The sequence below is a fragment of the Mobula hypostoma genome, chromosome 30, assembly GCF_963921235.1.
Source record: "Mobula hypostoma chromosome 30, sMobHyp1.1, whole genome shotgun sequence".
In the NCBI taxonomy this organism is placed as follows: domain Eukaryota; kingdom Metazoa; phylum Chordata; class Chondrichthyes; order Myliobatiformes; family Myliobatidae; genus Mobula; species Mobula hypostoma.
The window spans coordinates 11,556,726-11,573,425 of NC_086126.1; the positions used below are offsets into that span (position 1 = coordinate 11,556,726).

The window sequence follows — 16,700 nt, forward strand, 5'->3', positions numbered from 1 at the left end:
CCTGTCAGTAGAAACTGTTCCGCCAGGCTTAGTAGCTAAGCCACACGTGAAGGCCGGGAGCTGGGCTTGGTTTTTAAGAGGCTGTTTGGGAGCATTTAATAGGTAGTGGGAGCTTGTCCCCATTATCACCACCGGCTATAACAACCTTAAGGATGGTATAAGTTGCACTCAACTTCCCTGATGAGAACTTTCACGTCCACCTAGGAGAGCGGGTACTTTATTTCAATAGCAAGTCAACGGTTGTGCATGGCTTGTGACGTTGTACCGAATGCGGCCTTCAGGCGCCTGCCTGCTCCTTCAGACAAGGGTGGTCCAATATGACCAGAATTAACCCTTTCGTCCCATTGAGTCCGCTCCGCCATTCCATCTCTCCCTCTCAGCCCCATTCTGCTGCCTTCCCCCGTAGCCTTTGATGCCCTTACTACCCAAATGTCTGTCAACCTCCGCTTTAAATGTACCCAAAGGCTTGGCCTGTCTTGTTATTGCCATCCTGCGACCAGTGCCATGGTTCACCCCAAGGCTGGCACCTCCGGTTATGCAGGACAGGGCCAGCGAAAGGACGTTGGCGGGGGGGTGGGAGGCTGCTGCACAGGCAAAAGCTTGCTCTCCATACCGCACTGCCCTGTCTTGTGCAGGCACAACGTCCATGGCCGAACCCAGTCAACTGAGGGCCTGCTCGTTAATGCCAACATCTAATCAGGCAGTCACGTGGCAGCAACTCACCGCGTAGAAGTACGCAGTCACGGTCAAGAGGTTCAGTTATGAGGCTCAGGCCACACATCAGAATGGGGGAGGAAATGTGATCCACGTGACTTTGACCGTGGAATGATTGTTGGTGCCAACAGGGTGATCTGAGTATCTCAGAACTGGGATTCTTACACACAACAGCAGGGGTTCCCGACCTTTTTTTTTACGCCATGGACCAATACCACTCAGCAAGGGGTCCCTGGACCCCAATTGGGAGCCCCTGATCTAGAGTTTACACAGAATGGTGTGGGGGGGGGAAATCTGGTGAGCAGTTCTGTGGGTGAAGACAACATGTTAATGAGAGAGGTCAGAGGAGAATGGCCAGACTGGTTCAGGCTGACAGGAAGGCGACAGTAACTCAGATAACCACACATCACAACAGCGGTGTGCGGAAGAGCATCTCTGAATGGACAGCGCATCGAGCTTTGAAGCGGACAGGCTAACAGCAGCAGACCACAAACATGCACGCAGTGACCACTTCATTAGGTACAGGAAGTACCTAAAAATTAAAAAGTGGCCATTGAATGTTCACAGTGAAGCTAATCCTTAATAGGGTCCCTGCATTTCTGAAAATCTTACATTTCCAATCTGTAAACCCAATCCCATTGTGGCTATTCCAAGGAAAGACTCCCCCCAACCATCCAATGAGCGCAGCCCCAACAGCTACTTACCAGAGGGTGGTGGGGTCGCTGCTCTGTCGGCTGAGGTGGTACGACAGGGCGACTAGAAGACCACAGAACACTGAGAACAGAACAGGCACATGCTGGGGCTCCCATGGAATCTGTGTACGGAGAGAGGCAACGGGGCAGGGGGTAGAAAAGAGGAGAGGAAGTAGGAGGACAGAGGGCAGGATATGGAGAGGGAGGAACGAGGGAAAAAGATGGGGTAGAAAAAGGGAGAGGGAACAAGGGAAGAGCACGAGGGTAGAGAAAAGGTGCAAGAAGGGGAGTGGGGTAGAAAAAGGCAGGGGAGACGGGAAGACGAGGGGAGAAATGGGATAGAAAAATGAAGAGGGGACAAAGGGTGCAAGAGGGAGAGAGAGATGGGTTAGAAAAGGGGGATGAAATGGGGGAAAGGGATATGGGGTAGGAAATGGAAGAGGAGACAAGGGAGCAAGAGGGAGAGAGATGGGATAGAAGAAGGGAGAGGGTGGGGGAGAAGGAATTTGCGAGAAGGAAGGGGGAGAAGGAAGGGGGAGAGGCGGGGAAGGAAAGGGGGAGAGGCGGGGAAGGAAAGGGGGAGAGGCGGGGAAGGAAAGGGGGAGAGGCGGGGAAGGAAAGGGGGAGAGGCGGGGAAGGAAGGGGGAGAGGCGGGGAAGGAAGGGGGAGAGGCGGGGAAGGAAGGGGGAGAGGCGGGGAAGGAAGGGGAGAGAGACGGGGAAGGAAGGGGAGATAGACGGGGAAGGAAAAGGGAGATAAGACAAGGGGGGATAAGAGGGAAAGAGTGTAGAAACGGAGAGGGAGGGAGGAAGAGGATAGACAGAGTGCCGAGAGGAGGGGGAAGAGAAATCACAATGATGAAAGGTGGCCTCCACCTGTTCACCCGTCCCAATCAACGCCAAAGACAGCGACCCAACAAATCCCACTCCGTGTTCCCTCTCAACACAGCACATCCATTCACTCTCCTTCCCTCCACTATCTTCTCAGTCACTCCTTCAGCCTCCCCCCTCCCCCAAACCCCACTGCCCCCTCCCCTACCTTCACAGCACCAAAGCAGAATCCGTACAGAAGAGCAGCCAGCACGACACTGCGCACAAAGCTGTAGAGGGCTGACACCGGGCTGGTTGTGGCTGTGAAGAGGATGGGACACAGTCAGCACCGCTGCGGGAAAGAGTCCTCAAACCCATCGGCCTCTGTATCCAACCCGCCAGCCCCTGGGGTAGAGTGGACCTCCGTCTCACTGGGGGAATGGACCATCTGTCTCTCTCTCTCTCTAGGGAACAACTCCAAGAATGGAGCAACTCTCCTCAGGCGGGTAGGGGCCCCCAGAGTCACAACGGGTAACAGAGCTGACAGGGCAGCTGGCAGATGGAGTGGAGCTGTTACAGTGGTGGGTGTTGGACAGGGTGGAGAGAAGGTTCACGGAAATGAAAGGGTTAATGTGTGCCAAGCACTTGATGGCCCTGGCCTGTACTCCCCGCAGCTTAGAAGAATAGGGGAGGAGGTCTCCTTGAAACTTATTGTTTACTGAAAGGCCGAGATAAGAGTGGATGTGGAGGAGATGTTTCCTACAGTGGGCGAGTCCAGGACCAGAGGACGCAGCCTCGGAACAGAGGGACGTCCCTTCCAAACCAAGATGAGGAGGAATTTCTTTAGCCAGAGGGCGGTGAATCCGTGGGAATCATTGCCACAGACAGCGTGGAGGCCAAGTCATTGGGTAGATTTAAACCAAAGGCTGACAGGTTCTTGATTAGTAAGGTCATCAAATGTTACAAGAGGAAGACAGGAGAGGGATAATGAATCAGCCACGATGGGAGGGTGAAGCCTCAGAGTAGAGGGACGTCCATTTGGAACGGAAATGGGGAGGGTGGCGAACCTGTAGCATTCATCGCCACAGACGGCCGTGCAGTCCGGTCACTGGGTATATGTGAGGCAGAGGGCGATAGGTTTCTTGATTAATCAGGGCACCAAAGGTTACGGGGAGAAGACAGGAGAATGGGGTTGAGTGAGATAATAAATCGGCTATGATGGAACGGCGGCGTTGTCTCGATGCGCCAAATAGCCGAACTAGTTAGCTGGTCAAATGGTAGAATGGTGGAGCAGACTCAATGGGCTGAATTCACGAATTCTACTCCTATGTCTTGTCGCCTTAGGGGTCAAGTGGGCTCCCCAGTGGTGCGGACCAACTTATTGTACAATGCTTCTCCTTGCTTGCTTCCTTGCGGAGGTTTTGCGTCAGGCGGGAAGAGGGGCAGAACCAACATCAAAGGACATTAAATCTCCCGGGTGCGTATGATTCCGACCGGCGGGCGTCTCGACCTACCGGTGCCCCCGAAGGCGTGCATGTCCAGCTGCTCCAGCAGGTACATGAAGAAGGTGTTGGCTTGGGGCATGAGGCCGACGAGGAAAATGACTGGGAAGCACAGCGTGAAGACTGCAAGGGAAACAACAGGGATCTTAACCACCAGCGGGCGCACGGTTAAAACTACCACAGAGAGCTCACACCCGGAAGGCAAAGCAAACAGAAATCTGCGGGTACTGGAAGCCTGCAAGCACCCAGCGGGTCGGTCAGCGTCTGGGGAAAGACACAAGATCCAGAGGTCACGGGTTAAGGGGTGAAGGGTGAAAAGCTTCAGGGGAACACGAGGGGAAGCTTCTTCACTCAAGAGGGTGGTGAGAGTGCGGAACGAGCTGCCGTCACAAGTGGTGCACGCGGGCTCGGTTTCAACGTTGAAGACAAGTTTGGATAGGGACATGGACATTGTCCGGTGCAGGTTGATGGGACGAGGCAATTTAAGAGGTTTTGGCATGGGCTAGATGGGCCGAAGGGCCTGTTTTTGCACTGCACCTTTCTATGACTCGAACATCTGAGAGTAGGGAAGAAGTGGTAATGATTCCCACTGGAGCAGGTGAGTTGAAGAGTCCAGATACATTGAAACATAAACACAAAAGGGTCTGCAGATGCTGGAAATCCAGTGCAACACACGCACAAAGTGCTGTAGGAACCCAGCAGGTCAGGCAGCATCTATGGAGGGGGATAAACAGTTGATATTTCAGGCCGAGACCCCTCATGAGGACTGGTAGGGTCTCCTTGCGAAACATCAGCTGTTTATTCCCCTCCGCAGGTGCTGCCTGGCCTGCTGAGTTCCTCCAGCATCTCGTGTGGCGCAGTGAAATGTGTTGCTTGCGTCAGTCACCGATGCAGCCCGAAGACTGCGCCGGGGGGGGGGGAGTGGCAGGCCGCAGGTGCCGCCACGCTTCCAGCGCCGACCTGCTAACCCTGACCCGTGCGTCTTTGGACTGCGGGAGGAAACCGGAGCACCCGGAGGAAACCCACGCGGTCGCTGAGAGAACGTACAAACTCCTCACAGAGTGGCAGTAATTGAACCCGTATCACTGGCGTTACACTAACCACCGTGTCACCGTAGGTGAGTACAAGAGAGAAAGGAATCTGGGGGAGGAGGTACAGTGAAGAGGGAGATAGAGAGGGGTGGGAGGGAAAATACTGGCACACAGCAGAGGGCCATGCGGACATGGTAAAGTTCTGACTATAACGTTGCCTGCCCCGAGGCGCTAACTCACCGACCACCACGTCCCTGGCGCAAGCGAAGGACTGGGCCGAGAAGAGAGTGATCCCGTAGAGGCTGATGGGGTGGAGGTGGTTGCTCTGGCTGGCAAGGTCAAAAAGCCAGATCAGCATACAGCACAGGCAGAAGTAGACCGGGCGGCTGTACGCGATGATCCAGTTGTGTCCCTGGGGGGGTGGAGGACAGATGCGTCATGCAAGATCATACCGGCCACCGCTCACAAGACAACCCGGACAAACCCTGCCTCGGTTTGTCCCAGCCCACCTGTCCTTCCACCCCCACCCCCAACCCCTCAGCCAGATCGACCCAGGAACGATGCCTACATCACACAGCCGGTGGGACTGGGGACTGGTGACCACAAGGACACGGAAGATCCCCCAAGACCCTGAAGGCTCATTCCACTCCAGGGACCGGGCCCTCTGACGTTCTTCATAGAAACATAGAAAATAGGTGCAGGAGTAGGCCATTCAGCCCTTCGAGCCTGCACCGCCATTCAGAATGATCATGGCTGATCATCCAACTCAGAACCCTGTTCCTGCCTTCTCTCCATACCCCCTGATCCCTTTAGCCACAAGGGCCATATCTAACTCCCTCTTAAATATAGCCAATGAACTGGCCTCAGCTGTTTCCTGTGGCAGAGAATTCCACAGATTCACCACTCTCTGTGTGAAGAAGTTTTTCCTCATCTCGGTCCTAAAAGGCTTCCCCTTTATCCTCAAACTGCGACCCCTCGTTCTGGACTTCCCCAACATTGGGAACAATCTTCCCGCATCTAGCCTGTCCAATCCCTTTAGGATTTTATACGTTTCAATCAGATCCCCCCTCAATCTTCTAAATTCCAGAGAGCATAAGCCTAGTCGATCCAGTCTTTCATCATATGAAAGTCCTGCCATCCCAGGAATCAATCTGGTGAACCTTCTTTGTACTCCCTCTATGGCAAGGATGTCTTTCCTCAGATTAGGGGACCCAAACTGCACACAATACTCCAGGTGTGGTCTCGCCAAGGCCTTGTACAACTGCAGTTCAGTACAGCAATGAGTGAGTATGGCACTGACCCAGGTGCCAGGTCCCTCGGAGGGGAACGGGGTTGCACTGGATTGAGTTGCAGTATTACTTTTTGTGTAGTTTAACTTCCCTACATAGGGCTTGGACATATTACGAGGACGGACAACTAAGTGGCAGACGGAATGCAGTGCAGGAAAGAGTATGGTCATACGTTCTGGTAGAAGGAATAAAGGCGTGGACTATTTTGTAAATGGGAAGCAAATTCTGAAATCAGAGGTGCAGAGGGACTTGGGAGTCCTCGTGCGGGATTCCCTAAAAGGTTAACTTGCAGACTGATTCTGTGGTAAGGGAGGCAAATGCAATGTTAGCATTCATTTTGAGAGAACTAGTGCACAAGAGCACGGATGCAACGCTGAGGCTTTATAATGCCTACACTTGGAGTATTGTGAGCAGTGTTGGGCCCCTTATACAAGAAAGGATGCACTGGCATTGGAGAAGGTCACGAAAATGATCCCAGCTATGAGAGGGTTAATGTATGAGGGGTCTTAGATGACTCAGTTCTTATACTTGCTGGAATTTAAGAAAATGAAGAGGTGCTCTCATTGAAACCTTATGAATATCGAAAGGATTCAATATTCACCAAGAGTGGAAATGGTGTCTCCTATGGTGGGGGAGTCTAGCAACAGAGGGCACAGCCTCAGAATAATAGGACGTCCCTTTAGAACAGAGATGAGGAGAAATTTCTTTAGCCAGAGGGTGGCAAATCTGTGGAATTCATTGCCACAGACGGCTGTGGAGGCCAGGTCTTTTGGCATACTTAGAACATAGGTTGACAAGTTCTTGACTGGTAACGGCAGAAGAAGTGGATTGAAAGGTCAGCACAACATGGTGGGTCGAAGTTCCTGTAATGTGCTGTAGTGTTCTATGTTCTAATAGGGTTGAGAGAGATAATAAATCAGCCATGGTGGAATGGCGGAGGAGCCTCAGTGGCCTAATTCTGCTCCCATGTCTCGTGGTCTATGCTTGCATTTTAATAAAACCACCTACATAATGCAACCGATCAGTGATTTTTCCAGTAATTACAGAACAGTTGCTTCTATTTTTTCCAGAACCTTCTGTATCAGGTGTCACGCTTCTTGAATCTGGCTATTTCATGGGTTATTTGTCACCACTGGAGATTTTGCTCATCTCTAGTCTGAGTACAAGACCACCAGGACTTCCTTATCTTGGTTCTCTCAGCTCCTCTTTCTGGTTTGATTTCTGTTCTTGTAATACTTAATAAAACAACAAATAAGCAACAAGCTTTATGCCTCGTGCTCGACTTCCGAAGAATCTTTGGAACACAAAGGCAACAATCCTTTGGATCCAGCACCGGAAAGCTCCCTTGGCCACTGAAAGAACGGAGGTCTATGAACAAGGCAAAATATATTATTTTTTTCTTTTGCCACAGGAGGTTTATTCGGTGATTTCAGCATACTTTATTAAAATACTACAGTATTCTACAATTCACACTATTTGCATTCCGTATCACAGTTGCTGGAAATCATGTTTTAGCTTAATACTTTATAGAAGAGTTGTCCTTTTTAAACAAACTCATATATTTCTCACACCCATGGGCAGAAAGTGGTATAGCAGCTAAACTAACAGTTTATCACCTTTCTCATTTTTCATTGGCTAATTATTAGCACATGACCCACATGATGTAATTGTTTTAAATACGTAGCCTGTTAACTACTTTATTTCTGTCTAAGGAATTTCCTCATCTTATCTATAAAAGTGATGGATTTTTCCAGTGGTGCCATCTTATAGCATTCTTTGCCATTCATTAACCTCTTAGCATCGTTTCTTAGCTCTTTAATTTGTTTGTACTCTGAAATAAACGATCGCTAGAGTTGGGACTGTTCGTGATTCCTGACTCCACAAAGAATGCTAAGGATCAAAAAAAATTAACAGAGACCCAACACAGTCATCACTATCCAGGACACTCGAGCCCCCGTGGCAGTCACCAGTCCCAAAGAGACCTCCCCATTGTAACAGAGACCCAACACAGTCATTCGCTATCCAGAACACTCGAGCCCCCGTGGCGGTCACCAGTCCCAAAAAGACCTCCCCAGTGTAACAGAGACCCAACACGGTCATCGCTATTCAGAACACTTGAGCCCCCGTGGCGGTCACCAGACCCAGAAAGACCCTCCAGTGTACCCGTGGATACCACGTGTTCCTTCTCCAGTGAGACACAGGCACCAGAACCAATATTAACTCCCCCCACCGGTGCCCAGTCAGTATCCCACGAGTGAGCGCACGGCCTCGCTCTGCGCAGCGCGGCAGCTAGGTTGCTGAAGTGCTTGCACAGAAGGGGGTCGCTTCATTGACCGCAAGGCTGCGGACCGGACGCATTATATCGTGCGCAGGCGAGAACTCACGTGCATAGGGGACGCAGCATCAGGCTGAACACTCTGCAAAATAAATACACAGCACTATCAGTACCAGAGGCTCCCGACGGCCAATAACCCATCACCTTCCTCTCCCGTGTGATGGCCGTTAGGAGGGGGTGCAATTAATTTATTCTATATACAAGACAGCGATATCTAAATCTGGGCGTAAGCAAAAGGACTGGCAGAGATAAAGTACCAGTCGCCTGCGGGCTCCAAAATGCTCCACGGTTATCATCCGTCAGACGTACGGCAGAATTAGAATGAAGCATCCAGGGAGAGTTACAATGAAAGGCCCAGTACTCCGAGCGGGACGGAGGGTTCGGAAGGGCAGGCGCAGGTTTCCCGAAGCTTGTGCACCACTCCACAACGAGGAAGCAGGCGGGAAGATGCTAGCACGGAGAGAGCAGTGGCTGATTGGCAGGTGGCAAAGAGTGGGAATGAAAGGAGCCTTTTCTGATTGGGTACCGGTGACTAGTGGTGTTCCGCAAGGGTCGGTGTTGGGACCGCTTCTCTTTACGTTTATATCTCAATGATTTGGATGATGAAACCAATGGATTTGTGGCCAAGTTTGCGTGGAGGGGCAGGTAGCGTTGAGGAAGCAAGGAGGCTGATAAAAGGACTTGCAGACTAGGAGCAAGCAATATCTGCAGAGGCTGGAAATCCGAGCAACACACACAAAATGCTGGAGGATCTCAGCAGGCCAGGCGCGTCTGGGAAAACAGTACAGAAACATCGACTGTTCGCTCTTTTCCATGCCTGCTGAGCTCCTCCAGCACTGTGCGTTACAGATTAGGAGAGTGGGAAAAGAAGTGGGAAGTGGAATACAGTGTCGGGGAGTGTATAGTTACGCACTTCGTTAGAAGAAATAGAAGCACAGACTATTTTCTATATGGAGAGAAAATTCAAAAACTCCGAGGTGCAAAGGATTTGGGAGTCCTCGTGGAGGATTCACTAAAGTTGACCCTGTGGTGAGGAGGGAAAATGCGATGTTAGCATTCACGTCGAGAGAACTAGAATATAAAAGCAAGGGATGTAATGTTGAGGCTTTATAAGGCACTGGTGAGCAGTTTTGGGCCCCTTATCTTAAGAAAGGATGTGCTGACATTGGAGAGGCTTCAGAGGAGGTTCACGAGAATGATTCTGGGACTGAAAGGGTTACCATACGATATCTAATTAATGGCCTCAGGTCTGAACTAACTGGAATTCAGAAGAGTGAGGGGTGGGGGATCTCATTGAAATCTATCGAATGTTGAAAGGCTACGACAGAGTGGATTTGGAGAGGATGTTTCCTATGGTGGGGGAGTCTAAGACCAGAGGGCACAGCCTCAGAACAGAGAGACGTCTATTTAGAACGGAGATGATCTTTAGCTAGAGAGTGGTGTATCTATGGAATATGTTGCCACAGGCAGCTGTGGGGGCCAAGTCATTGGGTATATTAAAGGCAGATAGATTCTTGAATGGTCAGTGCATGAAGGGGTGTGGGGAGAAGGCAGGAGATTGGGGTTGAGAGGAAAATGGATCAGCCATGATGAAACAGCCTAATTCTGCTCCTATATCTTATGGTCTTAATGTGTGCTGTGCGAGACTGTATGCTTGCCCTCTGGCCTCAGAAGAATGATGCTTCATTCAGCTGTATACACGTGTGTGGTTGAGTGACAATCAAACTGGAACTAATTTCTAAACGGGGATTGCCGAGTTACAAAAGGGGGCAGCGCACGGTCTTGAGCAGGGGCAAGGAGGGCCGGAATCCGACTCCGGAGTGAATCTCGGGCGCAGACGTTACCTTGAGCAGCGAGTACTGGCAGCTGGCGATGACCAGGCAGAACTGGAACACCCAGATGTCCCGGAAGAAGCCTTCGAGAAGCAGCATGAAGCCCAGGAAAGCGACCAGCGCCGCCAGGCCGACAGCCACCACGTTCTCAAAGGCCTGCCGGTTTCTGCGAGGAACACACAGAACGAGGAGAGTGAATGAACACGTCGTGCCAGGGACACAAGAGATTCCGCGGATGCTGGAAATTAGGAGTAAAATACAGAAGGTGCTGAAGTAACTGTACCCGACGTTTGGATGGTTTAATCGCCAGGCCGAATCGGAAAGGCCGGGTACAGGCCAAATCAAGGTGGCGGGGACCAGGCCTCGGAGTGTATCGAAGCAACTGAACCCAATCTTTGCACAATTTAGGGACCAGGCCAGATCGAAAAGGTCAGGGTGTTGGGGCCCGAGGCGAGGGATGGGCTGGTTCAGATCTCTTCTCGACTCTGCGTTGAACGGAGGGTCTGTGGACTTCAGTTCACAACGCTATTCGCTTGCATTTATAGTCACTTTTCTTTCTGCACATTGGCTGTTTAAATGTCTTTTTTGTTTTTAAAAAATGGGTCGCTTTGAGTTTCTTTGTTTCCTGGCTGCCTGTCTTAAGGTTGTACAATGTATACATACTTCGATAATAAATACACTTTCAACTTTGAACAAAATGCTGGAGGAACTCAGCAGGTCAGTCATTGAAAGTGGGCATGCAGGTACAGCAGGCAGTGAAAAAGGCGAATGGTATGCTGGCGTTCATAGCGAGAGGATTCGAGTACAGGAGCAGGGAGGCACTACTGCAGTTGTACAAGGCCTTGGTGAGACCACACCTGGAGTATTGTGTGCAGTTTTGGTCCCCTAATCTGAGGAAAGACATCCTTGCCATAGAGGGAGTACAAAGAAGGTTCACCAGATTGATTCATGGGATGGCAGGACTTTCATATGATGAAAGACTGGATCGGCTAGGCTTATTCTCTCTGGAATTTAGAAGATTGAGGGGGGGATCTTATTGAAACGTATAAAATCCTAAAGGGATTGGGCAGGCTAGATGCAGGAAGATTGTTCCCGATGTTGGGGAAGTCCAGAACGAGGGGTCACAGTTTGAGGATAAAGGGGAAGCCTTTTAGGGGACCGAGATGAGGAAAAACTTCTTCACACAGAGAGTGGTGAATCTGTGGAATTCTCTGCCACAGGAAACAGTTGAGGCCAGTTCATTGGCTATATTTAAGAGGGAGTTAGATATGGCCCTTGTGGCTAAAGGGATCAGGGGGTATGGAGAGAAGGCAGGTACAGGGTTCTGAGTTGGATGATCAGCCATGATCATACTGAATGGCGATGCAGGCTCGAAGGGCCGAATGGCCTACTCCTGCACCTGTTTTCTAAGTTTCTATCTATGGAGAGAGACAAACTGTCAACTCCATGCCTTGATGAAGGATCTCGGTCTGAAACATTGACTGTTAATTCCTCTCCGCAATTGCTGCCTGACCTGCTGAGTTCCTCCGGCACATTGTGTGTGTTATGTGCGGGCAGAGGGTCGGGGGGAGGAGAATGGATGAGAAATGATAGAGACGGGGAGCAAAGAGGGTTGAAGCATTGGAAAAGCAGCTGGGGAGCTGAAAGTAGACCTGGAATTAAGAAAATAGTTGTGCTAGCCACGTTGATCAAGTTCCTCAGATGTTCTTTCGGGAAGGAAGTCCCCCATTTTCGCTCAGTCTGGCCTAAATGTAGCTCCGACAAAAACGATGGAAAAATGCTGGAAACAGGCCAGGCAGCATCAGTGGACAGCTAATAAGAGTCAGAGATGCACAGCACAGAAAGAGGCCCTTCAGCCCAGATAATCCATACTGACCCATGGACAGTTGGATAGCAGCAGCCCTGCCCTTCTCGACACGTTTGAGGCAATAACGACCGGCAGCAGACTCCTCGGAGCACTGGACAGGCGCCACCAAAGTTGCCCCTAAAACATCTGCCGGCAGGGCAATCAAATCCGCGTCGGCATCCTCTCCTGGGACAACGTTGCCAACATTGAGGCTGGGGTCACTCTGTGTTGTCGGTACATCGGACTCCTAACACAAGACCGAGCTCTGTCGGCACAAGGATGTAACCAGGTAGACGCGGGAAGCATTTCAAAAATATTCACAACGTTTCCCTGGGAAAGGGGAACATCTTCACCAGCTTCTGGGAATTCCTGGCCTTCGGCCGCTCAAAATCAGGTTTAACGTCACCAGCATGTGTCGTGAAATTTGTTAACTTTGTGGCAGCAGTGCAATGCAATACATGATAATATAGAAAGCAAAAAAAAGAGGGAGGTGGAAATAAAATAAATATCTCAATTACAGTAAATATAAAAAAGTGCAAAAACATAAATAATTGAAAAACAAAGTGAAGTCGTGTTCATGGGTTCAATGTCCATTTAGGAATCGTCTGGCAGAGGGGAAGAGGCTCTTTCTGAATCATTGATTTCTGTCTTCGGGCTTCTGTACCTCCTACCTGATGGTAGCAATGAGAAGAGGGCATGTCCTGGGTGATGGGGGTCCTTAATGATGGACGCAGCCTTTCTCAGGCATTGCCCCTTGATGTCTTCACTGTGTCTGACCCCAGGAATGTGAGATGGGAGTTTCACTCTGTGTCTGACTCTGGGAGTATGTGATGGGACAGTGTGGAGGGAGTTTCACTCTGTGTCTGACCCCGGGAGTGTGTGATGGGACGGTGTAGAGGGAGCTTCACTCTGTGTCTGACCCCGGGAGTGTGTGATGGGACGGTGTGGAGGGAGCTTCACTCTGTTTCTGACCCTGGGAGTGTGTAATGGAACGGTGTGGAGGGAGCTTCACTCTGTGTCTGACCCCGAGAGTGTGTGATGGGACAGTGTGGAGGGAGCTTCACTCTGTGTCTGACCCCAGGAGTGTGTGATGGGTAGAGGGAGCTTCACGCTGTGTCCGACCCCAGGAGTGATCATAAACCTAATTCTGATTCTGCGAGGCACGGCAGTGGAGGTGGTGGGGGGAACGTTGCGGGGTGCTACTGGGACCCAACCCGTCTAACCTGTCCAGCAAGGCCAGCAAAGCCAATCGATCGTAGCGAATCCGCGTCCATTTCCAGGGCAGCAGCCAGAACTTGTAATACTGCTTGTTCCTGGTCTTCTCCTCGATCATCAGCGTGTTCTCCTGGGACTCGTGCAGCGATTCCTGGTCCAGAAAATCTAACTGGGAACGTTAAAAAGAAAAGCAACCGTTATTTGATTGGGGTCTTGATTTGCCATTAGGCTTCCGAACGGACAGTGAACCAAACCATGAACACGAGTCACTCAGCAGGTATATCTGCTTATTAAATGTCTACTCAGCCGATCATGTGGCAGCAACTCATTGCATAAAAGCATGCAGTCATGGTCAGGGGGTTCAGTTGTTGTTCAGACCAAACATCAGAATAGGGATCTAAGTGACTTTGACCGTAGAATGATTGTTGGTGCCAGACAGGGTGGTTTGAGTATCTCAGAAACTGCTGTTACCCTTGGAATTTTTTTTTTTGAATGCACAATAATCTCAAGAGTTTACTGAGAATTGTAATAAAAACACCTCACGAGTGGCAGTTCAGTGGGTGAAAACGCCTTGTTAATGAGACGGGTCAGAGGAGAATGGCCAGATTGATTCAAACTGACAGGAAGGCGGCAGTAACTCAAATGACCACGTGTTACAATAGTGGTGTGCAGAAGACCATCTCGGAATGCACAACACGCCAAACCTTGAAGTGACTGGGCTGCAGCACCAAGATACACTCAGTGGCCATTTTATTATGTACCTCCATTAACAGAGTGGTGTCTGACTGCATCTTTCTTACTGTAATTTATAGCATTTTTTACATCTTCTTCTCCCGTTTTTTACGGGAGGAGAAGATGGCGGCGCGCCACATGTGCGCAGCTCTCTGGTGAAAAATGATATTGTATCTGTTAAATCGGGGCCGTGGACAATTCTGATTTGATGGAGAATGGATGTGAAAGCACAGAGGAACATCTGGAGAAATTTCTGAAACGCCCGTTCGCTGCTGTCGTTACTGTGTGGTCGGAAATCTTTCGGAGGGTAGGCCTCAAAATCTCCGGCCTTGCCTGCTTTTGGCGACCGAGAAGGAGGTCGAATCGTTCGGACAGAGATGGCGCTCAGTACTCGGTGTCGGAGAGCTGATCAGAGCTCGAAGTTTTCCGATGACTCAGTCTGATTGTGGTCGGCATGGCAGGGAGAGTTTTTCTTCCTTCTCCCGTCTGCGTGAGATGTGGGACATTTGAGAGACTTTGAACTTTACTGTGCTCACGGACTTCTTCATCAAGTTATGGTATTGTGCACTGTTGTAACTATAGGTTATAATTATGTGGGTTTGTTAGATTTTTCAGTCTTGGTCTGTCCTATGTTTTGTGATATCACACCGGAGGAAATAATGTATTATTTCTTAATGCATGCATTACTAAATGACAATAAAAGAGGACTATGTATTACAGCATAATCATATTGTGCTGTACCGGTGCTACAAATCAATGTATTTCACGACAGTCGCCAGTGATGTCAAACCTGAGTCGGACTTTGCCCTCAGCTGCCTGAGAACACACAGAAAGAGCGATCTGGCAAATCACCTTGAACTGTTCTCGCCTTAACTGGGGGTTAAAGGCACAGGGAAGGAAAGGGGTTGAGAGGGATAATAATTCAACCATTACCAAATAGTGGAGAAGACGCGATGGGTCGAGTGGCCCGTTATTGCTTCTATGGTCTTATACAAACACGCGGGGTGTCCTGGGTGCAATGGTTTTTTCAACATCCGAAAGACATGGGTCAGTGGGACAGCTGGCCACCGTGAAATGCTCCCAGTCTGTGGGTGAGAGGCAGTTGATAGGAATATCGAAAGAGTAAAATGGGAATGATCTAGGATCCGCGTAAACAGGCTGAAGGGCCCGTTTGCCTGTTGCGTCTTTCTATCATCGGCCCCTGACGCGAGTCACATTACATGCCATATGGGGTGAGTACAACGGGAAGGGCAGGGGCCTGTCCCACGTCACTATCTACACGGTGTGCCCAACGTCACGGTGTACGCAGGATGGAACGAAGGAAAAGATAGAGATGAGCTTTATTTGTGACATGAACATCGAGATGCATCGTTCGCGTCAACGACCCACACAGTCCAAGGATGTGCTGGGGGCAGCCCACAAGTGTCGCCATGTTTCGTGCCAACGTAACATGCCAACTCTAAGTCATCTTTGGAATGAGCTTCCAGAGGAAACGCACACGGTCACGGGGAGACTGCACAGACAGCAGGGGAAACTGAACTCTAGCCTTCTGATCACCGGCGCTAGGATCTACAAGGGCTGGGAGAAGTACACCAGTTCACCTGTCGGAGAGTAACTTGCACACATCGGCGCTCACCTTCCGCCCCGGGACTCGATCCAACTTGCCGGGCTGGTGTCAGAGAGGCGGACGGGTGCCAGTGGAGGGGAGGGTGCCAGGGCTGAGGCATAGTGTGGCAACCTCGGAGAGCCAGAACTATTGGAGAGGACAGCATGGTACTTGTGTTGTTGTTCAGTCGTTGAGTCCGACTCTTTGTGACCTCAGGGTCCATAGGGTTTCCATGGCAAGATACAGAAGCAGATTGCCAGGCCTTTCTTCCGCACAGATACTGCCGCTGCCCAGGTTGGGACCCGGCTGGGTTTGAACTCAGAACCTTCTGCCCTGAAGTCCAGTGCTGATGCCACTATACCACCAGCCGGCCCCATGGTACTTACACCCTGGGTATTAATAACCTCAATCTGCCCTCTTGGAGGTGCCAATTCTCCCGTCGCCGACAATCATCCTCAACCATCACTCGCACGCTGTCCATCTGCTCAACCCTACAACCATCAGGCTCCTCGGCCAGCGTGGACAGCTTCGATCAGTGCTGCGAACTCATCCTACGACCAGCACTCCCACTTTTAAGCACGCTTTACGATCGGCATCATCATTTTGTGCTGTGTTGTATGACGTGGGCGATCGCTGTCTTATCCATGACCATGACCGACCTTGGCATGCGATTCTACAGAAGTGGTCTACCATTGCCTTCCTCTGGGCAGTGTAGACGGGTGACCCCCAGACATTATCAATACTCCTTCTGGGCCTGGCATCAGTGGTCGCATAACCAGGTCTTGTGATCCGCACCGGCTGCTCATACAACCGTCCACCACCTGCGCCCACGGCTTCACGTGACCCTGATCGGGGTGCGAAGCAGATGCTACCCCACCTTGCCCAAGGGTGAACTGCAGGCTAGCAGAGGGAAGGAGTGCCTCTCACCTCCTTTCGGTAGAGACGTACGTCCACCCCGCCACTCATTATTCTTAATGCTTACGTTTATTTGCATGGTTTTTCTTCCTTTGTCATTAGTGTTTGTCAGTCTGTCTGTACGGTCCTTTGTAAAATTCTATTGTAATACACCCAAAAAAAAAACATACTGGAGAAACTCA

General features: G+C 50.5%; 1 protein-coding gene across 1 annotated transcript in view; it reads right to left on the minus strand.

Moving 5' to 3' along the window:
* Positions 1-16,700, minus strand: part of LOC134339725 (pecanex-like protein 3) — a 116,775-nt gene that overhangs the window by 57,598 nt on the left and 42,477 nt on the right. The window contains exons 11-17 of the mRNA XM_063036449.1: positions 13,274-13,434; positions 10,217-10,370; positions 8,422-8,454; positions 4,989-5,160; positions 3,730-3,840; positions 2,445-2,536; positions 1,419-1,528 (exon numbers count right to left, since the gene is read on the minus strand). Coding sequence (XP_062892519.1) covers positions 1,419-1,528; positions 2,445-2,536; positions 3,730-3,840; positions 4,989-5,160; positions 8,422-8,454; positions 10,217-10,370; positions 13,274-13,434 — 833 coding nt within the window. The remainder of the gene's footprint in view (positions 1-1,418; positions 1,529-2,444; positions 2,537-3,729; positions 3,841-4,988; positions 5,161-8,421; positions 8,455-10,216; positions 10,371-13,273; positions 13,435-16,700) is intronic.